This window comes from Macaca fascicularis, chromosome 2, assembly GCF_037993035.2.
Source record: "Macaca fascicularis isolate 582-1 chromosome 2, T2T-MFA8v1.1".
In the NCBI taxonomy this organism is placed as follows: Eukaryota; Metazoa; Chordata; class Mammalia; order Primates; family Cercopithecidae; genus Macaca; species Macaca fascicularis.
Window position 1 is genome coordinate 14869776 of NC_088376.1, and position 25855 is coordinate 14895630.

The window sequence follows — 25855 nt, forward strand, 5'->3', positions numbered from 1 at the left end:
CGATCTCAGCTCACTGCAACCTCCACCTCCCAGGTTCAAGCAATTCTCCTGCCTCAGTCTTCCAAGTAGCTGGGATTACAGGCGCACCCTACACCCGACTGATTGGTGTATTTTTGCTAGAGACAGGGTTTCACCATGTTGTCCGGGCTGGTCTCGAACTCCTGACCTTAGGTGTTCTGCCCGCCTCAGCCTCCCAAAGTGCTGGGATTACAGGTGTGAGGTACCACCCCTGGCTGTAAATTCCATTCTTAAGAAAGCAAGCATTGATATAATTCAAGTCAATTCCCACTTGACTTAAAAGGTCTTAGAAAAGTAGAAACTTAGCACATTAAAAAAATTCAAAGTTTATTTGAAAGCCAACTACTTAAATGATAATGTATAGGATATGGAATTTTTTAATAAGTGGAAAGAAAACCTACTGACAGCTTTTTGAAATAAATTACTGTTTATTACATTAAATGGCATAGTTATATTTCTCAGAGATGCTGTATAAATCCAGTAAATTGCAAATTGTGTCTTTCGATTACATTATACTACTCAGTATAAGTGGTGATGAGGTCAGTTATAATGATGAGTTTAAAAAATTAAGCTTGCAAACAAAACATAAATAACAAATAGGGGAGGGCTGAATATATAATGAATATATGGCATATTATATATGTGTAATATATAATGAATTACATATATAATAAATCACATATGAATTACATGTTTATATAAAATAAATTACATATATAATGAATTACATATATAATATGTCATATTTATATATTTATGACATATATTAGGTCATATTATGCTTTTCATATTCAGAATGATTTATTTCATATTCAGAATGATTATAACTGATTTATATTCATATATTATATATTTATTATATTTTTATATATTTAACACTATTTTTATATTTATTATATATTTAACCCTTCCCTATTTGTTATTTTTATGTTTTGTCTGTAAGCTTAATTTTTTCATTATATATGTATTGAATTAGATATTATAATTCATTACATATATAATATCTATGTAATTCATTGTATATATAATATAGATAACAAATGTCATATTCATTATATATTATATATATAAATATATATAAAATAAATAGTGATACATACCTCTGAGGAAAAAATATGACTCAGATTGGTCCTTAATACAAAATAAAAGATGTGTACAATTTTCACACACTTGTGCAATTCAAGCATGAGCTGTATTTCAAATGACGTTCTTGACTGCTTAGTAGACTAAAATTTTATTTCCTTTTCCTAGCCTTTTGAAAAATTGTTTGCATAGAAGTTCGACATCACTGATCATTAGAGAAATGCAAATCAAGCCCACAGTGAGATACCATCTCACACCAGTCAGAATGGTTATTATTAAAAATTCAAAAAATAACAGATGCCGGCAAGATTGTGGAGAAAAAGGAACACTTTTACACTTTTGGGAGTGTAAATTAGTTGAACTATTGTGGAAAATAGTGTGGCAGTTCCTCAAAGACCTATAGACAGAAATATCATTTAAGCCAGCAATCCCACTACTGGGTATATACCCAAAGGAATATAAATCATTCTGTTATAAAGACACATGCACATGTATGTGCACTGTAGCGCTATTCACAATAGCAGACACATGGAATCAACCTAAATGCCCATCAGTGATAGACTGGATAAAGAAAATGTGGTACGTATACACCATGGAATACTGTGTGGCCATAAAAACAAAATAAGATCATGTCCTTTGCGGAGACATGGATGGAGCTGGAGATCATTATCCTTAGCAGACTAACGCAAGAACAACGACCAAAAAAAAAAAATACTGCATGTTCTCACAAGTAGGAGCTAAATGATGAAGACACATGAACACATAGAGGGGAGCAACACACACTGGGGCCTACCAGAGGGCAGAGGGTAGGAGGAGGGAGAGGATCAGGAAAAATAATTAATGGACACTAGGCTTAATACCTGGGTGATAAAATAATCTGTACAACAAACCCCATGACACATGTTTACCTATATAACAAATCTGCGCATCCTGAACACATACCCCTGAACTTAAAAAGTTTTTTTAAGGAGTTGGGGCTGGCTGTGGTGTATTCCATGGTGTATACGTACCACATTTTCTTTATCCAGTCTATCACTGATGGGCATTTAGGTTGATTCCATGTCTTTGCTATTGTGAATAACGCTACAGTGCACATACATGTGCATGTGTCTTTATAACAGAATGATTTATATTCCTTTGGGTATATACCCAGTAGTGGGATTGCTGGCTCAAATGATATTTCTGTCTATAGGTCTTTGAGGAATTGCCACACTATCTTCCACAATAATTCATTCACACCTGTAATCCCAGCACTTTGGGAGGCTAAGGCGGGAGGATCACTTGAGGTCAGGAGTTCGAGACCAGTCTGACTAACATGGCAAAACCCCATCTCTACTAATAATACAAAAATTAGCCAAGCGTGGTGGTGCATGCCGGTAGTGACAGCTACTCAGGAGGGTGAGGCAGGAAAATCACTTGAACCCAGGAGGCGGAGGTTGCAGTGAGCTGATGTGCCACCACACTCCAGACTAAGTCATAGTGCAAGACTCCATCTCAAAAAAAAAAAAAAGAAAAAAAGAGTTGGTATTTATAGTTAATAGCTTCATGGTCATTAGCCATATATTATAGTGTGCTTCATCAAGTTATTCATTAAAAGTATTGGATAATACATCGACATCTGAGAAAAATATATTGCAAACATTTCCTACCCTATTTTTTCTGTGTTCTACATATATGATAAATTTGGTAGCTAAATTACAGCTTCAGTTGAATTTCAGCGTTTGATTATAAAGTTCATGTCTATAACATGATATGGCTCACACTTGCAATCCTATCTGTTTGGGAGTCCAAGGCAGGAGGATCACTTGAGGCCAGGAGTTTGGGACAAACCTGGGCAACATATTGAGACCCCATCTCTACAGAAAAATTTGTAAAAATCAGCCAGGCATGGTGGTGTGTGTTTGTAGTCCTAGCAACTTGGTAGACTGAGGCAGGAGGATTACTTAAACCTAGGAGTTCAAGGCTGCAGTAAGCTATGTTCGCACCACTGCACTCCAGTCTGGGCAGCAGCAAGACCCTGCCCCTTAAAAAAAAAAAAAAAAAAAAAATTGGCACAGTGGCTCACGCCTGTAATCCCAACACTTTGGGAGGCCGAGGTGGGCAGATCACCTGAGGTTCGGAGTTCGACACCAGCCTGGCCAATATGGTGAAACCCCGTATCTACTGAAATTACAAAAAAATTAGCTGTACGTGATGGCAGGAGCCTGTAATCCCAGCTACTCGGGAGGCTGAGGGAGGCTGAGGCTGGAGATTCGCTTGAGCCCGAGAGGCAGAGGTTACAGTGAGCCAAGGTTGCGCCATTGCACTTCAGCCTGGGCAACAAGAGTGAAACTCCATCTCAAAAAAAAAATTATGTTCGGTATTAAAAATCCTCTACCTTCTTACAAATTTATGTTAAAATACATTTATCTCTTCTTCAAGCAGTACCATTATTGGGAGTTAATCACAGAGATTGGTGAACTTTCTGTAAAGGGTCGAGTGGTAAATATTTTAGGCTGAGTCATGGTCTTTGAGTCTGTTCTCAACTCTGCTATTGTATGAGAACAGCCATCGGCAATAGAAATAGAAAACAGCCATAGACAATACCTAAATAAATAGTCATGACTATGTTTAATAAAATTTTATTTATGGGCCGGGCGCAGTGGCTCACGCCTGTAATCCCAGCACTTTGGGAGGCCGAGGTGGGCGGATCACCTGAGGTCAGGAATTCAAGACCAGCCTGCCCAACATGGTGAAACCCCGTCTTTACTAAAAATACAAAAATTAGCCGGGCTTGGTGGCTGGCGCCTGCAATCCCTGCTACTCAGGAGGCTGAGGCAGGAGAATCACTTGAACCCGGGAGACGGAGATTGCAGTGAGCTGAGATTGTGCCATCGCATTCCAGCCTGGGGGACAAGAGCAAGATTTTGTCTCCAAAAAAAAGAAAAAAAATTTATTTATGAATACTGACATTTAAATTTTATCTAATTTTCATGATTTTTTTTGTTTTTTTTCAACCATTTAAAAATGTGAAAAACGTTCTTAACTTGCAAGCCATCATAGTTTGCTGACCTCTGGTTAATCAGAACATTTTTCAAGGTAGAAAGACAAACCAGTTATTAAGGACTGTGCATTGTAGAGTAACTGTGAGGTGTCCTTGGTGGAAGGACAAAGAGACATGTACTTTATATATAGCTGCTATTTTTTATTTTGCTAATGATGCTCTGAGGATATACATTCTCTAATCTTGTCTTTATAGATATCCTTATATAATCTCCTCAGATGTGTTTGTATTTTATAACTACACTTAAGTAAAAATTAGTGTCGTCTTTTTCATAGTGCATTTGATTATGACACAGAAAATATGAACTCTGAAGATATTTATAGCTCTCTTAGAGGTGTCACTGAAGCAATCCAGAATTTCAGCTTCCGTAGCCAAGAAGATATGAATGAGCCATTGAAAAGGGATTCTAAAAAAGACGGTGGCGATTCAGTAAGTATTTTAATATCCTTACTTTGCAGACTATTTCATTGTTCATTAAGCATTATTTTAATTACATTTTGCTTTCTGTCATTTTCGAATATGCTTTTCTATGGGTCAGTCACTCTACAAGTATTTACTGAGTATCTGCCACATACCAGGCACTGTTTGAAGCATTAGATTTATACGACAAAATCACTGCCTTCAAATTCCTTTTAGATTGTCATATAGAGATGAATATTATAGAGTTTTAGGATAGAATGTGCTTTAGAGGAAAGTGAGTCTGTTTTAGATTTTGTGGTCCAAGAAGGCCTCTCTCCAAAGGTAGCATTTGCATTGAAACCTAAATAAAGCCACATAAAATCTAGAGGAGAATTCCATGAAATAATCAGCAAATCCAAAGACATTTAGATGTGAACAAGCTTTGTATAGTTGAGGACTAGGAAGAAAGCCAGTGTAGGTGGACCATTGTGAGAGAAAAGGAATGGAACATGGGCCAGATCACTTTGAGTCTTGTAAGAACACATAAGGAGTTTAGAATTTTTTTTTCCCTGTTAGGTGTAGTGATAGTAATTTGCATCATCAGTTTGTGTGGCTACAGTTAAGAATGTGTTTTGTTTTTTTAATAATGTGCCAAGTGTTTTATTTCTCTGGTGTGCAAGTAACTGACTCTCAAGTATTTTTAAAAACACAAAACATCATTACATTGAAGCAAGAATGTTATAATCTACAACATTCTTATATATTTAATATTATTGACATATTTGAATATTGTTTATTGCTTCTGCCATTATACACAGAATAGTTTTTTACTTTGCTCCTTCTCAGACTTGTCTCTGACAGCTTAGACTTTTCACAAAATGAGCCATCCCACCGGTTCCTATGGAATTCATTGTTTCTCAATGTTTGCAAAGTTACAGAAAATCTCCAAAGGACTTCTTCCTCTGCCTTCCTGCCATCTGTCCTGCAGTTGTTTTTCTCACTGTGCCTATCTGGCAGAGCTAGATTGTGGTCAGCCTAGTAAACTGGCTGCCCAAACCAGCTTATCACTGATATTTGAGGTTCCCTACTCTTCAAAGCTGCATATGGTAGCAATCGCAGATCAGTAAGAATCACTGCTTCACTGAGACTCAGTTTTGTTGTTTTTTTTCAGACACAGCATGGTACAGGGTAGGGCACTCAAATTGTGAATTTTGGCAGAATGAGTTCAAATCCCAGTTCCTGTCAGTTACTAGCTAATCAGGTGATACCTCTAAGCTTCAAAGTCTTCATTAAGAAAATAGGGATGTCACTGCTTACCTTAAAAGTTGTGAGTATAATAAATACTATGATTCTATTCAGCTTAGACCTCTTTCCTGAGTTCCACATTCACATTCAGCTGCCTGTTTGAACTCCTGGTCTTCCCCCCTAAAGCTGCTCTTTCCTATCTTAGTTAATGGCAACCCTAGTTGCCTAGTCAAAACCCATGGACAAGAGTTTGTTGAGTCCTCTGTTTTTCTCATCCTCTATACCAAATCTGTCAGGAAATGTGCTGACTCCACTGCAGAATGTATCCAGAATTCAGCCTATTCTCACCACTGCCTTTCTGGTTTGAGCCATCGTCTTCATCATTTCTCTCACCTGGATTATTAAAATTTGTCCTCCTTGATTATGCCCTTGACCTCCTATAGTACATTCCCACTCTCACTCAACTCTGTAGGAAGTCTCTGTCTCAGAGTAAAAACCAAAGTCTACACAATACACTTTTTTTCTGTTACCTTTCTGGCCTCATCTCCTGCTAGTTTCTTCCTTGTTCACTCTGCTTCTGCCACACTGGCCTCCTTGCTGTTCCTTGAACTTACTATGCATGTTCCTGCCTCAGGATCTGTGTATTGGCTGAAACACTCTACCTCCAGAGAGCCCCTTGGCTAATTCCCTTACTTCCTTCAAGTGTTTACTCAAATGGCTTCTCAGTGAACCCTACTCATCCTATTTAATCTGTGAACTGTCCTCCCACCTCAGCATTCATGATTCCTTCTTCTGACATGTCATATACTTTATTCATTCATTGAAGTTTTTTTTTTTTTTTTCGTCTGTCCCTCCACTAAAATATAAACTCCATTGGGGTAGACATCATTCTCTCTTTTGCTCACTGATGTATTCCCAATGCTGTGAACAATGCCAGGCATTTAATAATAGGTGCGTAGCAAATATTTTAAGAATATTTGTAAAGCGCCTAGCAAATGGCTTGGCACATAGTTGCCCAGTGGATGGTGGTGATGCTGATACTCATGGTAGTAATTATTTTGATACCAGTATTTGTATCAATATTCATATTCATATTTTGGTAAGTACATTAACGTACCCAAATTCTTTTGGCATCCTTCCAAAAGTTATGCAGGCCTTTTAAGCCTTTCTTTTTTATTTTTTTTCCCTCCTTAAAGCAAGCCTTTTAAAATTTGATTTTACTATGCTTTGTTGACATACTATTGTATGATATACCGTTACCTTAATAATGGAATCTGGCAGCTTGTAGTGCTGTGTTGCTTATGAAAGTTCTTTCATATCTTTAACTGACATGGAGAAGCTGCTGGTAATCACACTGTACATATTGTCTGGTCAATTCATTGGCAAAGGAACTGTAATAATCATTAGAGGCACCATTCTTTTACGGTTCTTATTTGCCTTCACAGCTGTAGTTTATATGTTTAAGCTTTGACATCTGGAATATAAATTGTAACTCATAATATTGATTGCCATTACTTAAATTTTTTAGCTGGTTATTGTTATCTTTTTAAAATTGTCTTTTAAGCAGTAGAGAAATATCTTTGTAGAATGTTAAATAGATACCTGCAAATGAGTTAATTTGCTGTGCCTTCTCCTTGCCATTGATAGATGTGTGGTGGTCCTGGGATGTCTGACCCAAGAGCAGGAGGTGATGCCACTGACTCAAGCCAAACAGCTCTCGATAATAAAGCTTCATTGCTTCATTCAGTGCCTACTCACTCCTCTCCACGCTCTCGAGACTATAATCCGTATAACTATTCAGATAGCATCAGTCCCTTCAACAAGTCTGCCCTCAAGGAAGCCATGTTTGATGATGATGCTGACCAGTTTCCTGACGGTATGTTCTGGGTCACACTGCTACTGTCTGTTTTGGAGAACCTGGTAATCGATGAAGTAGAAGAAATGCATATGCTCTTTTATTATAACTCCCAAAAAGCAACAATTTTTAGAATAAGAGTGTTTTCTCCCGTCTTCTAGGAACTCATCGCTAGTGCTTTGGTCATTTTCTACCCCTGAATGAGAAACAGGGTAGTCATCTTGAGATCATGATCAAAGTCAAGAAGACCTTAGTTACCACCCAGAAATAACTAAAACCAATTGTAGCTGATACATTTACTTTATCTCCAGACACAATTTATTTGATCATTAATTTTTATACCACGATGACAAAACCTTTGAAGAAATACCCATTCTTTATAGTAGCCCTTTAAGCATGAAATCATCAACTTTTTTATTAGTAAAATACATTTCAAGGACGAAATATAAGGAAAGTTACCATTAGGATTTGGATTTGGGTGAAATGGGCTTAGTTCTAAGCTCTAACACTAAGCTGCATAGCCTGTCAAGATGGTTAACTTTCCCGAGTCTCAGTTATCACCTCCAAAAGAGGATGATGATGATTATACCACCTGTCCTAATCCCAGTGTGCAGTAAGATGCAGGTAAGTTATATAAAAATTGATACTATAGTACAAAACACTACGAATGTTTTAGTGTTTTGTTTAAGAGACTAGGTGTCACTCTGTTGCCCAGTCTGGAGTGTAGTCGCTGAAATATAGCTCACTGCAACCTTTTCCTCCTAGGCTCAAGCGATCCTCCCACCTCAGCCTCCTGAGTAGCTGGGACTACAGACCACCATACTCAGCTAATTGTACCTTTTCAAATAAATTTTCTATAGAGATGGGACCTCCCTGTGTTGCCTAGGCTGGTCTTGAACTCCTGGCCATAAATGATCCTCCCACCTCAACCTCTCAAAGTGCTGGGATTATAGGTGTGAGCCTCTGTGCCTGTCCTAGTTATTTTTTATAATAAGGAAACATATCTTTTCTTAATTACTTAATTCATTAATACTTTTTTAAAGATTCTAGTACTATATAGTAATACATAACTCTACACAGATAAACTTGAAAGTCTTTCTGTCAACACTCTCCCATGATTCTATATTCAGGTTTTTCTTTATTCCTATAATGTTGCTGTCAATGAACATATTTCTGCCTAAACCTTTATGCCCATAAATAAGTAATTCTTTTTGTGTGTGTCAAGAATCTTAAGAACAATCAACGGCCGGGCGCAGTGGCTTATGCCTGTAATCCCAACACTTTGGGAGGCCGAGGTGGCTAGATCACTTGAGGCCAGAAGTTCGAGACCAGCCTGACCGACATGGTGAAAACTTCTTTACTAAAAATACGAAAATTAGCTGGGTGTGGTGGCACGCGCCTGTCATCCCAGCTACTCGGGAGCTGAGGCAGGAGAATCGCTTGAACCTCCTGGGAGGTGGAGGTCTCAGTGAGCTGAGATTGCACCACTGCACCCAACCTGGGCGACAGAGTGAGACCCTGTCTCAAAAAAAAAAAAAAAACAATCAAGATAATTTGCTTTTAAGAGATTTCTAGAGATGGAATTGCTCACTTAAAGGATAGGTGAATTTAAAGTTTTAGACTTACTTGCTATTTACATCTCAAAATACTTGGCTAGTTTAAGTAGTGCTGATTTTCTCACCAACACAGAATGTTTAAAAGTTTTTATGATTGTGATGGAATGTGTATTGCCTTGATTATTAGATATTGAGGAATTAAATATTAGAAATCTTTTTAAATTTAAAAAATTTTTATTAATGAGAAATAGCTTCATTTGTAGTTCTTTGATTACTAGCAAAGTTGAGGAGTGTTTTTATTACCTTCTGTTTAATATATCACAAATATCAAAAAGCCAAAATTATGACAATTTACCAAACTAAGTCCAAATTGCATAAGGATATAGAAAATTGCCCCAATTATAGGCTTTGATGTGTTTTAATCTGTCACAAATAGTTGACTGTCTTGCTGAGGTTTAGTTATGATAGCGGTGTAACATTGGTGAATAAATTGGACATGGCATAAAAGTATCCACTGAACACTATGTAGTAGCATCAGCCTGGTAAATTGATACTTAGCTTCAGTAGCACTAATTATTTAAAAATCATTTATGCACATAGGTCACAAACTGTCAGACTAAATGTCAACTGACTTTTCTTGCCTCGATTGTACTATAAATATGTATTTTTTTCATCTTAAAATGATCAAGAACTTAAAAATTGGGAGAACTTTTTCTTCCTGAAATATTTGAAAGTAAATTACCAACCTGATGCTGTGTCACCCTAAACGCTTTAGGATTTATTTTCTACAAAGACATTCTCCTGCATAACAACAAAATACTCATCAAAATCAAGAAATTAGCTAGCGCCAGTAGTCCCAGCTACTCAGGAGGCTGAGCCAGGAGGATCGTTTGAGGCTTGGAGTTCAAGGCTACAGTACACTATGATGATGCCTGTGAAGAGTCCTATACTAAAGCCTGGACAACAAGTGAGATTCTGTCTCTAAAAAACTAATAATTACCAAAAAAAAAAATTTTTTTTTTCTTTTCTTCCCCCTAGACCACAGAATTTTTAAAATTTTTTTTAAATCATGAAATTATCATTGGTATATTAATAACCACCTAATCCTTAAACCCCATTAGAATTTGCCAGTTGTCCCAGTAATGTCTTTTTTCCAATTTTGTTTTGCTGTGTTAAAATACACATAAAATTTATTATCTTAAGCATTTTATATATACAGTTTAGTGATTTTAAATATATTCATACTGTTACACATCCATCACAACCATCCATCTTAGTTAATTCTTTTCAAGCTGTAAAACTGAAACTCTATACCCATTAAATAGTAACTCCCCAATTCCACCCTCCCTCCAGCCCTTGGCAACTGCCATTCTCTTGTCTGTCTCTCTGATTTTTGTCTACTCTTAAGTACTCTGTATAAGTGGAGTCATACATTACTTGTCATTTTGTGACTGGCTTATTTCATTTAGCGTGGTATGCTCAAGGTTGATTCATGTTGTAGCATATGTCAGAATTTTCTTCCTTTGTAAGGCTGAATAATATTCCATTGTGTGTATATGCCACATTTTGCTTATCCGTTCATCCATTGATGGACACTTGTGTTGCTTCCAAGTTTTAGCTGTTATGAATAATGTTTCTGTGAACATTGGTGTGCACATACCTCTTCAACACCCTGTTTTCAGTTTTGATGGGTAAATACCCAGAAGTAGAATTGCTGGATCATATGGTAGTTCTGTTTTTAATTTTTTTAAGACACTGTACTGTTTTCCATAACAGCTGTACCATTTTACGTTCCCACCACCAGTGCAGAAGGGTTTCAGTTTCCCCGTATCCTCACCAATACTATTTATTTCATTGTTGTTGTTGTTTTATAGTATCCATCTGAATGGATGTGTGGTGATATCTTATTGTAGATTTTGTTTTTGTTTTTTTTTTTGAGACGGAGTTTCGCTCTTGTCACCCAGGCTGGAGTGCAATGGCATGATCTTGGCTCACTGCAACCTCCGCCTCCCAGGTTCTGAGTCGCTGGGATTACAGGTGTGCACCACCATGTCTGGCTAATTTTTGTATTGTGGTGGAGACGGGGTTTGTTCATGTTGGTCAGGCTGGTCTCGAACTCCTGACCTCAGATGATCCACCTGCCTCGGCCTCCCAAAATGCTGGGATTACAGGCTGAGCCATTGCACCTGGCCCTCATTGTAGTTTTGATTTGCATATCCCTAGTGATTAGTAATGTTGAGCGTCTTTTCATGTGCTTATTGACCATTTGATTACCGTCTTTGGAAAAATGTCTTTTCTACTCCTTTGCCCATGTTTGAATCAGGTTGTTTATTTTTGTTGTTGTTGCAGGAGTTCTCTGTATATTCTGGATATTAATACCTTGTCAGATATATGATTTGCAAATATTTTCTTCCATTCTGTGGGTTGCCATTTTACTCTGTTGATACAGTTTTTTGAGACACAAAAATTTTTAATTTTCATTAACTTTAATTTGCCTATTTTTGTTGTTGTTGCCTGTGCCTCTGAGGCTGTATATTACATTCTGTTGTTCTATGTGTCGGTCTTTATGCCATTAAAATGCTGTTTTGATTACTGTAGCTCTGTAGTAAATATTGAAATCAGGAAGAAGTATGAGTCCTCTATCTTTGTTCTTTTTCAAGACTGTTGTGGCTATTTGCTGTCACTTAGGATTCCTTATGAATTTTAGGATAATTTTTCTATTTCTGTAAAAAGTGTCATTGGGATTTTGGTAGAGATTGCACTGAATCTGTAGATGTCTTTGGATAATATTGATATCTTAACATTATTAAGTGTTCTAATCCATGAAAATGGGGTGTGCTTCTGTTTATGTATATCTTCTTTTATTTCAGCAGTCTTTTCTAGTCTTCATTGTACAAGTCTTTCGCCTCGGTTAATTCCAATGTACAGTCATGCAGCTCATAACATTTCAATGTCCGACTCCATTTATGACAGTGGTCCCATAAGATGAAATAGAGCTAAAAAATTCCTATTACCTAGTGATATCATTGCTGTCATACCATCATAGTGCAATGCGTTACACATTTGTGATATTGCTGGTGTAAACAAACCTACTGCACTGCCAACTGTATAAAAATATAGCACATACAATTATGTGCAATACATAATACTTGATAGCCATAACAAATGACTGCGTTACTGGTTTATTTATTTATTTTTGAGACAGGGTCTTACTCTGTTGCCTAGGCTGGAGTGCAGTGGCATGATCTTGGTTCATTGCAGCCTCACCCTCCTGGGCTGAAGCTATTCTCCTACCTTAGCCTCCTGAGTAGCTGCGACAACAGGTATGCACTACCATGCCCAGCTAAATTTTTTTGTAAAGTTGGGGTTTTGTGATATTGTCCAGGCTAGTCTAAAACTCCTGGGCTCAGGCAATCCATCTGCTTTAGCCTTGCAAAATGCTGAGATTGCAAGGCATGCTCCACCATGCACAGCCTGGTTTTAGTATTTACTATACTTTTCATCACTATTTTACAGTGTACTCATACTTATTTTTTTTTAAAAAAAAAGTTAATTGTAAAACAGCCTCATTTGGGTCCTTCAGGAGGTATTCCACAAGAAGGCATTGTTGTCATAGGAAATGACAGCCCCATGCATGTTATTACCCCTGAAGATCTTTCAGTGGGACAAGATGTGGAGGTGGAAGACAGTGAAGTTGATCTTGACCCTGTGTAGGACTAGACTAATGTGTGTGTTTGTGTCTTAGGTTTTAACAAAAAAGTTTTAAAATTTTTAAAATCTTTGATAGAAAATGGCTCCTAAAATAAGAATGTGAAGTGGCTCATGCCTGTAATCCCAGTACTTCAGGAAGCCAAGGTGAAAGGATCTCTTGAGGTCAGGAAATTGAGACCAGCCTGGCCAACATAGGGAGACCCATCTCTACAAAAAAATTTTTTTTTAAATGTAGCCAGGGCGCCAGCACATACCTTCAGTCCCAGTTACTTGAGAGGCTGAGGTAGAAGGATCACTTGAGGACCAGGAGGTACAGTGAGTGCACCACTGCACTCCAGCCTGTGCAACAGACCAAGACCTTTTCTCAAAAAAAAAAGAAAAAAGGATGTAAAGAAAGAAAATATTTTTGTACAGTTGTACAGTGCGTTTGTGTTTTAAGCAGAGTGTTACCACACAAGAGTCAAAAGATTTTTAAAAATTTGTTTGTAAAGTAAAAGTGTTATAGTAAGTTAAGATTAATTTATCACTGAAGAAGGAAAAATCTTTTTGTAAATGTAGCATAGCCTAAGTGTATAGTGTTTATAAGTCTTACAGGAATGTCCTAGGCCTTCACTTTCACTCACCACTCACTGATTTCACCCAGAGCAACTTCCAGTCCTGCAGGTTCCATTCATGGCAAATGCCCTATACAAGTGTACTATTTTTTATCTTCTATATTTTTACTGTACCTTTTCTATGTTTAGATACACAAATACTTACCGCGTTACAGTTGCCTGCAGTATTCAGTACATTAATATGCTGTACAGGTTTGTAGCCTAGGAGCAATAGGCTATCTTTAAGTTCCTTTTTAGAGTGTTCATTGTTAATGTATAGAAATGCAAATTATTTTAGAGTGTTGATTTTTGTGTCCTACTGCTTTGCTGAATTCATTTGTTAGTTCTAATTTATAGCCTAGGTATATAGTAGGTTATAGCGTTTGTGTTAATATACTCTGTGAAGTTCACACAGTGAGGAAATCACCTAACACATTTCTAAAAACGTATTCCAGTTGTTAAGCAACACGTGACCATATTTTTTTCTGATTGATGCTCGTGAAATGGAATTATTTTTGTAAGTTACCTTGTAGATTGTTCATTGTTAATGTAGAGAAATGCAAATGATTTTTGGGTATTGATTTTGTGTCCTACTTTGCTGAATTCATTTATTCTAATTTTTGTGTGTGGAGTCTAGAGTTTTCTAAATATAAGATTGTATTATCTGTGAACAGAGATAATTTTGCTCCTTCCTTTCCATTTTAGATGCTTTTTTTTTTTCTTTTTCTTGCCTGGTTGCTCTGGCTAGAACTTTCCATACTATGTTGAATAGAAAAGGCAAAAGCGGGTGCTGTTACCTTGTTTCTGATCTCAGAAGAAAGTATGATGTTTACTGTGGGTTTTTCATATAACACTTCTATTATTTTGGAGTAGTTTCTTTGATTCCTAGCTTATTGAGTGTTTTTTATCAGGAAAGAATGCTGAATTTTATAAAATGCTTTTTCTGTAAGCATGGAAATGATTATATGTGAGGATTGTTCCTTCATTCTGTTAATGTGGTATATTACATTGATCAATTTTTGTATGTTGAGCCATCCTTGCATTTAGGAATAAATCCCATTTGGTCATAATGTATAATCCTTTTAATATGCTGCTGAATTTGGTTTGCTAGTATTTTATTCAGGTTTTTTGCATCAGTGTTCATAAGGGATATTGGTCAGTAGTTTCCTTTTCTTATAGTATCTTTGTCTGGCTTTGTATCAGGGTAAGCTGGCCTCATAGAATGAGTTAGGAAGTGTTCCCTCCTCTTCCGTATTTCAGAAACATTTAAGAAGGGCTAATATTAATTCTTCTTTAAATGTTTGGTAGAATTCAACAGTGAAGCCCTCAGGTCCTGGACTTTTCTTTGTCAGGAGATTTTTGATTACTGATTCAGTCTCCTTAATAATACAAAGATTTATTCAGATTTTTAAATTTCTTTGTGATGTAGTCTTTGTAGGTTTTGTGTTTTGAGGAGTTTATTTCATCTGGGTTATCCAGTTTGTTCATAATACTCTTTCATAACCCTTTTTGTTTCTATAGAATTAATAGTAATGTCCCTGCTTTCATTTCTGATTTCAGTAATTTGAACCTTCTCTCTTTTTGTCTTCGTCCATCTAGCTCTGGGGTTCCAAGCCCAGGCTTGGGACCAGTACCAGTCTGTGGCCTGTTAGGAACCGGGCTACACAGCAGGAGGTGAGGGGCAGGCTAGTGAGTGTTACCACCTGAGCTCCGCCTCCTGTCAGATCAGCAGCAGCATTAAATTCTCATAGGAGCGTAAATCCTGTTGTGCGAGGGATCTAGGTTGCACACTCCTTATGAGAATCTAATGCCAGGTGATCCGAGGTGAAACTGTTTGATCCCGAGACCATCCCCTGTCTGCCCTGGTCTGTGGAAAAATTGTCTTCCACAAAACCAGTCTTAGTGCTAACAACGTTGGGAACTGCTAATCTAGCTGAAGGTTTGTCAACCTTTTTTATCTTCTCAAAGGACCAACATTTGATTTCATTGATTTTTTTTATTTTCTGTTTTTCTGTTCTCTATTTTGTTGCTCTCTGCTCTGATCTTTATTATTTTCTTCATTCTGCTAGCTTTAGGTTTAGTTTGTTGCTTTTTCTAGTTGTAAAGTTAGGTCGCTGATTTGAAATATTTCTCATTTGTTTATTTTTAACTTTTAGGTTTGGAGGTACATGTGAAGGTTTGTTACATAGGTAAACACATATCACAGGGGGTTGTTGTACATATTGTTTCATTACCCAAGTATTAAGCCTAGAACCCAATAGTTATCTTTTCTGCTCCTCTCCCTCCTCCTGTCCTCCCACCCTCACCCCCTCAAGTAGACCCCAGTGTCTGTTTCTTTATTTGTGTTCATAAGTTTTTATCATTTAGTGCCCACTTGTAAGTGAGAACATGCAGTATTTGGTTTTCTGTTCCTGCGTTAGTTTGCTAAGGATAATAACTTCCAGCTCCATCCATGCTCCCAAAAAAGACATGATCTCATTCTTTTTTATGGCTGCATAGTATTCCATGGTGTGTATGTACCACATTTTCTTTATCTGATCTGTCACTGATGGGCATTTAGGTTGATTCCATGTCTTTACTATTGTGAATAGTGCTGCAGTGAACATTCGTGTGCACGTGTCTTTATGGTAGAATGATTATTATTCCTTTGAGTACATACCCAGTTGATGGGATTGCTGGGTTGAATGGTAGTTCTGCTTTTAGCTCTTTGAGGAATTGTCATACTGCTTTCCACAATGGTTGAACTAATTTACACTCCCACCAACAGTGTTTAAGTGTTCTCTTTTCTCCATAACCTCACCAACATCTGTTATTTTTTGACTTTTTAATAACAGCCATTCTGACTGGTAAGAGATGATACCTCATTGCGGTTTTGATTTGCATTCCTCTAATGATCAGTGATACGGAGCTTTCTTTCATATGCTTGTTGGCCATCTGTATATCTTCTTTTGAGAAGTGTCGGTTCATGTCCTTTGCCCACTTTTTAATGGGGTTGTTTTTCGCTTGTAAATTTGTTTAAGTTCTCTATAGATGCTGAATATTAGACCTTTGTCAGGCACATAGTTTACAAATATCTTCTCCCATTCTTTACTCTGTTGGTACTTCTTTTTGCTGTGCAGAAGCTCTTAAGTTTAATTAGATCCCACTTGCCTATTTTTGCTTTTCTTGTGATTGGTTTTGGTATCTTTGTCATTAAATCTTTGCCCTTTCCTATGTTCAGGATGGTATTGTATAGGTTGTCTTCCAGGGTTTTTATAGTTTTGGGTTTTACATTTAACATCTTTAATCCATATTGAGTTGATTTTTGTATATGGTATAAGGAAGGGGTCCAGCTTCAGTCTTCTGCATATGGCTAGCCAGTTATCCAAGCACCATTTTTTGAGTAGGGAGTCTTTTCCCATTGCTTATTTTTGTCATCTTTGTAGAAGATCAGATGATCACAGATTTGCAGTCTTATTTCTAGGCTCTCTATTCTGTTCATTGGTCCACGTGCCTGTTTTTGTGCTAGTACCATGCTGTTTTGCTTACTGTATCCTTGTAGTATAGTTTGAAATCAGGTAACATGATGCCTCCAGCTTTGTTCTTTTTGCCTAGGATTGCCTTGGCTATTTGGGCTCTTTTTTGGTTCCATATGAATTTTAAAATAGGTTTTTCAAGTTCTGTGAAGAATGTCATTGATAGTTTGATAGGAATAGCATTGAATCTGTAAATTGCTTTGGGCAGTATAGTCATTTTAATGATATTGATTCTTCCTATCCATGAGCTGAGATGTTTTTCCATTTGTTTGTGTCTTCTCTGATTTCTTTGAGCAGTGTTTTGTAATTCTCATTATAGAGATCTTTCACTTCTCTGGTTAGCTATATTCCTAGGTATTTTACTCTTTTTATGGCAGTCGTGAATGGGATTGCCTTTCTAATTTGACTCTTGGTTTGGCTGTTGTTAGTGTATAGGAATGCTAGTGATTTTAGTACATTGATTTTATATCCTGCAACTTAGCTGAAGTTGTTTATCAGCTTGGGGAGCTTTTGTGCTAAGATTATGGGGTTTTCTAAATATAAAATGATGTTGTCTGCAAACAGAAATAGTTTGACTTTCTCTTTATGTTTGGTTGCTCTTTATCTTTGTTTCTTTTTTTTTTTTTTTTTTTTGATGGACTCTTGCTCTTTCACCCAGGCTGGAGTGCTGTGGCACAATCTTGGCTCACAGCAACCTCTGCCTTCTGGATTCAAGCAATTCTCCTGCCTCAGCTTCCCAAGTAGCTGGGTCTACAGGCACACGCCACCACTCCAGGCTAATTTTGTATTTTTAGTAGAGATGGGGTTTCATCATGTTGGCCAGGCTGGACTTGAACTCCTGACCTCAAGTGATCCACCCACCTCAGCATCCCAAAATGCTGGGATTACAGGTGTGAGCCACCATGCCCAACCTAGATGCCCTTTATTTCTTTCTCTTGCCTGATTGCTCTGGCTAGGACTTCCAAAACTATGTTTAATAGAAGTGTTGAGAGAGGGCATCCTTGTCTTGTGCCACCTTTCAAGGGGACTGCTTCCAGCTTTGAATAATGTTGGCTGCTGTGAGTTTATCATATATGGCTCTTATTATTTTGAGGTATATTCCTTCAATACCTAGTTTATTGAGAGTTTTAACATGAAGCAGTGTTGAATTTTATCAAGTCTTTTTTGTGTCTATTGAAATAATCATGTGGTTTTTGTCTTTAGTTCTGTTTATGTGATGAATCACATATATTGATTTATATATGTTGAGCCAGCCTTGCATCCAGGGATGAGACCTACATGATCATGGTGGATTAGCTTTTTGATGTCCTGCTGGATTCGGTTTGCCAGTATTTTCTTAAGGATCTTACATTGATGTTCATCAACGATACTGGCCTGAAGTTTTCTTTTTGTTGTTGTTGTGGTTTTTTGTTTTGTTTTATTTTGTTTTGAGACAGTCTGACTCCTTCACCCAGGCTGGAGGACAGTGGTGTGATCTTGGCTCACTACAAACCTCCACCTCCTGGGTTCAAGCAATTCTGCTGCCTCAGCCTCCCGAATAGGTAGGATTACAGGTGCATGCCCCAACACCTGGCTAATTTTTTGTATTTTTAGTAGAGATGGGTTTTAACCATGTTGGCCAGGCTGATCTCAAACTCCTGACCTCAGGTGATCTGCCTGCCTCAGTTTCCCAAAGTTCTAGGGTTACAGGTGTGAGCCACCGTACCCAGACTCTGGCAGGTTTTGGTATTGTTCTGTGATGCTGGCCTCAAAATGAGTTGTGAAGAAGTCTTTCCTCCTCACTTTTTTGGAATCATTTCTGTAGGAATGGTACCAGCTTTTATTTGTACATCTGGTAGAATTCAGCTGTGAATTCATCAGATCCCAGGCTTTTTAAAATTATTATTATTATTCGTATGCTATCTATTACTGATTCAATTTTGGAGCTTGTTATTGGTCTGTTCAGGGAATCAGTTTCTTCCTGCATCAGTTTTGGGAGGGTGTGTATGTCCAGGAATTTATCTGTCTCTTCTAGGTTTTCTAGTTTGTATGCATAGAGGTGTTCGTAGTAGTTTCTGATGGTTGTTTTATTTCTGTGCGGTCAGTAGTAACATTCCCTTCATCATTTCTAACTGTGTTTATTTTGATCTTCTCTCCTTCTTTGTTAGTCTAGCTAGTGGCCTATTTTATTAATTTTTTTCAAAAACAACTCCTGAATTCATTGATCTTTTGAATGTTTTGTGTCTCAATTTATTTCATTTCAGCTCTGATTTTTATTTCTCATCTTCTGCTAACATTGAGGTTAATTTGTTCTTCCTTCTCTAATTCTTTCAGTTATGAAGTTAGATTGTTATTTTGAGATCTAACTTTTTGATATTGGCGTTTAGTGCTATGAATTTACCTCTTAACACTGCCAAAGCTGTATCTCAAAGTCTTGTATCTTTGTTCTCATTGTTTTCAAAGAACTTCTTGATTTCTGCCTTAATTTCATTATTTACCCAAAAGTCATTCAGGGGCATGTTGTTTAATTCCATATAATTGCATGGTTTTTAGCAATTTTCATAGTCTTGACTTCTATTTTTATTGTGCTGTGGTCCAAACTTGCGTCTGGTATGATTTTGGTTCTTTTACATTTCTTGAGGATTGTTTTATATCCAATTATGTGGGCCATTTTAGAGTATGTGCCATGCGATGATAAGAAGAATGTATATTCTGTTGGTTCAGGGTGGAGAGTTCTATAAAGGTCTGTCAGATCCATTTGGTCCAATGTTGAGTTTAGGTCCTGAATATCTTTGTTAATTTTCTGCCTCGATGATCTGTCTAATACTATCAGTGGAATGTTTAAGTCTCCTGCTGTTATTGTGTGGGAATCTATGTCTCTTTGTAGATCTCTAAGAATTTGCTTTATGAATCTGTGCTCCTGTGTTGGGTGCATATATGTTTAGGATACTTAGGTCTCCTTGTTGAATTGAACCCTTTTCCATTACGGAATGTCCTACTTTGTCTTCTTTGATCTTTGTCGGTTCAAAATCTCTTCTGTCTGAAATTAGATTGCAACCCCTGATTTTTTGTTTTACATTTGCTTGGTAGATTTTCCTCCATACCTTTATTTTGAGTCTCTGTGTATTATGACATCTGAGCATTTTGGGAGGCCAAGGCAGGCAGATCACTTGACACCAGGAGTTCAAGAACAGCCTGGCAAACATGGTAAAAACCTATCTCTACTAAAAATACAAAAATTAGCTGGGTGTGGTGGGGCACACCTGTTATCCCAGCTATAAATTTTTTTAAAAAGCAGCAGCAGCAACCTGACCACGCTTTGGTAGAGCATCTATGCTGGGGGAATCCCTTCTGCCCCCTGGTCAGCTCAAACTCTATAAAGCCAGAAGGCTGAATCAGCCAAGTCACCCAAACAGCAAAGATGGCAGCCCGCCCCTCCCGGCTCCTTCTTAGGGAGGTGCGGTGCCGCTACCGGTGGCTGTCTGGAATTCCAAGCCAGTGGGTCTTATCTTGTGAGGTGCTGTGGAAGTGGGGCCTGCAGGCTATCACTGCTCAGTCCCCTGGATTCAGCCTCTTTCCTAAGGCTATGTACGGGGGTCTAAATTCTCACTTTGCCGGAGCTGTAGCTACCTTTGTCTGAAAGCCCGAGTGTGTAAGGCTCCAGGGTCTCCACACATGCCTGAGTGGCTCCACTGCCAAGACTCCACATAGTTCTGACAGACTGAAGGCTGGTGGAGTGGGTGCACAAGGAGATCTCCTGACCCGAGGGTTGCAGAGATCGGTGGGAGAAGCATGGTTCCCTGGGGTCACATATTCACTCACCGCTTTCCTAGGCAGGGGAGGTTCCCCTGGCTCCGTGTTGCTCTCTAGTGGGCTGTTGTCCTGTCTTACTTTTCTTTGTTCTCTGTGGGTCAGGTTGTTTCCTTGATTAGTCCCATTGCGAGCACCTGGATGTTTGAGTTGAAGATGTGTTTACTGACCCCTTCCCTTCCTCTCTGTGAGAGCCATGCACACTAGCTACTTCTAGTCGGCCATCTTGCCCCTTTATCCTTTCTTAGTTTTAAATTAACACATTTATAGCTATAAATTTTCCCCTTAGCACTGTTTTCACTCTCTCCTATAAGTTTTGGTATGTAGTTGTTTTTATTCAGTTGTCTCTCTAGGTTCTCTAATTTCTTCTTTGATCCATTCAGAGTGTGTTGGTTAATTTCCTCAAACTTGTGAATTTTCCAGTTTTACTCCTGTTACTGATTTGTAGCTTCATGTGGTGGGAGAAGATACTGTGTATTATATCCATAGTTTAAAATCTGCTGAAACTTACTTAGTGCCCCAACATATAACCTATATTGAAAAATGTCCTGTGTGCACCATATATGTCTGTTGGATGTAGTTATTTTATTGTATTAAGTCCTCTGTTTTCTTATTTCTGTCTCTTTGTTCTATCCATTATTGAGAGTGAGAGTCCACCTATTATTGTAAAATTATTTTTCCTTTAAGTTCTGTCAGTTTTTGCTTCATATATTTTGATGATCTGTCATTAGCTCTTTATAGTTGTTACTTATTCTTGATGCATAATTGAATCTTTTTAATATATAATGTCCTCATTCTTTATCTCTTGTAACCCTTTTTTCACTTAAGGTCTATTTTGTCTGATTTTTTTTTTTTTTTTCCTAAGGATCTCACTTTCATTGCCCAGGCTGGAATGCAATGGCTCTTGGCTTACTGCAGCCTCAACTTCCTGGGCTCAGGTGATTCTCCCACCTCAGCCTCCCTAGTAGCTGGGATTACAGGCACATGCCACCACGCCTGGCTAATTGTTTGTATTTTTAGTAGAGATGGGGTTTCGCTGTGTTGCCTGGTCTGGTCTTAAACTCCTGGGCTTAAGTGATCTGCCTCCCTTGGCCTCACAAAGTGCTGGTATTACAGGCATGCACTGCCACACCCAGCCTATTTTGTCTGGCATTAGTATAGCCACCCCTGCTCTCTGACTATTACTTACTGATATACCTATTACTATTACTGTTGATATACCATGTAAATAGTAATAGTAATTACTATTTGCAAAAGGATAGAATATCTTTCTATCCTTTTTTATCCATTCTGCTAATCTCTGTCTTTTGACTGGGTGATTTAATTCATTTACATTTAAAGTAATTACTGATAAGAAAGAACTTACTTCTGTCATGTTGCTATTTGTTTTCTGTACCCCTTATAGCTTGTCACTTTTTACATTACTACTTTTGTGTTTAGTTGTTTTGTAGTGAAATGTTTAAGTTTCTTATTTCCTTTAGTGTATATTTTATAGCTGTTTTCTTGGTTGTTTCCATGGGGGTTACATTTAATATCCTAAATTTATAATGCTATTTTAAATGTATGCCAGTTTAATTTCAATAACATACAAAAACTGTGTTTTTCCAGCTCTGGCCCCACCCTTTTCAGTTGTTGACATTATAAAATTACGTTTTTGTACAATTGTCTCCAGAAATATAAACTGTCTTTTACTATATTAGTCTATTAGATTATGTAGAAAACAAAAAGTGGAGTTATGTTCTGTTATTACAATAATAGTAGTTTTTATAATTGCCCATGTATATATTTACCTTTATTGAGATCTGTGGTTCTTCATATGGTTTCAAGTTACTGTCTAGTGTACTTTTAATTTCTCCCTCGCTTTTGAAGGACAGTTTTGACAGATATAGGATTCTTGGTTAACAGTTTTTTTCTTTTAGCACTTTGAATATATCAGCCTACTACCTTCTAACCTCCAACATTTCTAATGAGAAATCTGCTGATAATCTTACTGAGGGTCCTTTTTGTGTCACTGGTCACTTATCTGTTGCTGCTTGCAAGATTCTGTCTTTGCCTTTTGAAAATTATCATGTGTCTTGATGGGGCTTTCTTTGAGTTCATTTTACATGGAATTCATTGAGCTTCTTACATGTTTATGTTCATGTCTTTGATCAAATTTTGGAGGTTTTCAGCCATTATTTTTTCAAATTTTTTTTCTCTCTATTATCTTCTGATACTCCCACAATGAGTAGATTTGTTCACTTGATGATGTCTCACATATCCTTGAGGCTCTGCTTACTAATTCTTTTGCCTGCTCAAATATGCTTATTAAGTAATTACACTAGTGAATTTTTTATTTCAGTTACCATACTTCCTAATTCCAGAATTTCTTTTTGGTTTCTTTTTAGGTTTCCTGTCTCTTTACTGATATTTCCATTTTGTTCATACATTATTTTCATAAATTTATACACATCTTAACTTCTTAGAGCATCTTTAAGACAGGTTTTTTTGTTTTTTTGTTTTTGAGACGGAGTCTTGCTCTGTTGCCCAGGCTGGAGTGCAGTGGCCGGATCTCAGCTCACTGCAAGCTCTGCCTCCTGGGTTCACGCCATTCTCCTGCCTCAGCCTCCCAAGTAGCTGGGACTACAGGCGCCCGCCACCTCGCCCAGCTAGTTTTTTGTATTTTTTAGTAGAGACGGGGTTTCACCGTGTTAGCCAGGATGGTCTCGATCTCCTGACCTCGTGATCCACCCGTCTCGGCCTCCCAAAGTGCTGGGATTACAGGCTTGAGCCACCGCACCTGGCCAAGACAGGTATTTTAAAGTCTTTGTCTAGTAGATCTGCCATCAGATCTTTTTCAAGGGCAGTTTCTGTTTATTTTTCCTTTGAGTATGCTGTACTATCCTGGTTCTTCGTATGCTTTGTGATTTTTTTGTCGAAAACTGAATATTTGAATCTAATAATGTGGTTACATTGGAAATCAGATGCTCTCAATACCCCAGAGATTGTTGGCTTTTGTTATTTTTGCTTGTTGTTTCTGGTTTTGATTGTTGCAGGCTTTCTCTATGCCAAAGATCAGCCTCAGCCTGAGGTATAAACTTAAAGTCTTCTCAGATCCTTTCTGAGCCTGTATCTTTTTCTGGGCATCCATTGTCACTTTCTAACTCTCCATGTATATGCAGTTGTTTTTGAATATCCTGGTCTGTAATGTCTGGCTCCCAACAAGGAAAAAGAGAAAAATGTAATAGGAGGGGCAGGACCTTTAAGCCCCTGGAAGTTACTTTAGCTAGAGGGGGAAGGGCTTGCAATAGTGAGGAAAGGTGCAACAATAATGGCTGCCTGCCTCTTTGTACCTCTGTTATTAGAAGCAGCAGTGACTAGGACTTGGAAAGCGTCTTTAGAAGAAAAAAAAAAAAAGCAGCAGTTAACAGTACACAGATCCTCAGTATTCACAGAATAAGGTTCTTTTTTCATGCCCTGATTCCCACAAGCTCTGTGCAAGCTGCTCCAGCAACAAGTGCACAGCTGCCTGCCAAGGGGCTGGGGCTGGTGGTGGGGGATGAGTAGTTGCTACTGTACTGAGAGCCAAAATTGATAGAAATTAGCCACGTTTTACCATCCAAAACTTTCCCTAGAAGTTATAAGCCTTCAGTAGACTAGAGTTCCAAAATAGTTACATCAGACAGATCCTGTTGTCTGGGTGAGGAGACAGAGTCCTGGTGCTTTCTAATCTACCATCTTCCCAGAATCTCAATAATATCTTACAGCTAAAGGATCCATTTCAGAATCACACATTGCATTTAATCATCACGTCTCCATCAGTGTTCTCATCCAGTGTTCAGTCTTTCCTTAGCTCTCATGACCATGACACTTTTGAAGTTATTTTGTAGCATTTCTCTGAATGTAGTTTTGTCTGATGTTTTCTCATGATTAGAATGAGGTTATACATTCTCAGCATCAGTATTGCAGAAGCGATGGTGCATTCTTTTCATTGCACCCTTTCTAGTAACACATGGTTTCACTGTGCTCCATCACTGGTGATGTTAACTTTGATCTCTTGATTATGGTGGGGCTTACCAGACTTCCTTACTGTGAAGTTACTTTTTCTCTTTGTAATTAATAAGTGTTTTATCAGGAGACACTAATATTTTTAAACAGGTTACATATTCTGTTCATCGTTAAACTTGAATTCATTTATTTAGGAAATTTTTTATTTTGTATTCTAGAAAATTTATTTGGGAAAATTGACATACATATTTGTAACAGTATAGACTCATTGTTTCCCATTATAACGATCATTATTTATTTATTTTGAAGCTCAAATTGCCCTTGATTTGACCAACAGGATTCCATTCAAGCCGGCTTTTGTTGTTCTTTTGACATGTCCCCATCCTTGCATTCTGGTACTGTTGTACTATCCCTGCTTCAGTCCTGGAATCAATCATTTCTCCAAGGATCCATCGTTCCTATTAAGGAAAGATGGTTTTTTACAGGCTAAGATCTGGACTCTAGATGTACTCACTGTTAGTGGGATGTCACTGCTCCCTAGACCTCTCAGTGGTCAGAGCTAGGGAATGTGTGTGTGTTTAGAGATATACATTTCTGTTTCCATATCTATCAAAAACCATGTTTTTACACCAGTAGTTCCAATTCCATTCTCGCACCAAGGAAATTCTAATTTCCAGATTGATAACCCACTTTTCTGACAGTGAGAAACCTAGCTTACGTTGTCTTTAATATATTTACTGATTTGATCAGTCCTCTGTATGCAACCATTTTTTCTGCTACCAATTTTTCTGTTGCCTCTGCTACTACCTCCTTACTTGCACAGATCTACTCCTCATCCTGCTAGGCTTTGCCATTCCATCCTCACTCAAAACCATGAATGCCCTTCTTATTTCACTTTGGCTCCAACAGCTTACACTTGATTACCACTCTATGTGGACGCCCTTCCTACCTGTCTGGGCTTAAAGCTGATACATTCATCAGTGGATACCCTTCTTATAGTTTGTTTGGGAATCTGTCCTAATGCCTGGTCATTTATAATTTTGGTAACTTTTTTAAAATTA

The 25855-nt window shown here is 37.7% G+C and overlaps 1 protein-coding gene across 50 annotated transcripts in view; it reads left to right on the top strand.

Moving 5' to 3' along the window:
* CLASP2 (cytoplasmic linker associated protein 2) overlaps nt 1–25855 on the top strand; it is a 218406-nt gene that overhangs the window by 167096 nt on the left and 25455 nt on the right. For all 50 annotated transcript variants that reach the window (XM_005545504.4, XM_005545510.4, XM_065539763.1 and 47 more), the window contains 2 exons: nt 4420–4573; nt 7436–7664. In XM_005545504.4, coding sequence (XP_005545561.3) covers nt 4420–4573; nt 7436–7664 — 383 coding nt within the window. The remainder of the gene's footprint in view (nt 1–4419; nt 4574–7435; nt 7665–25855) is intronic.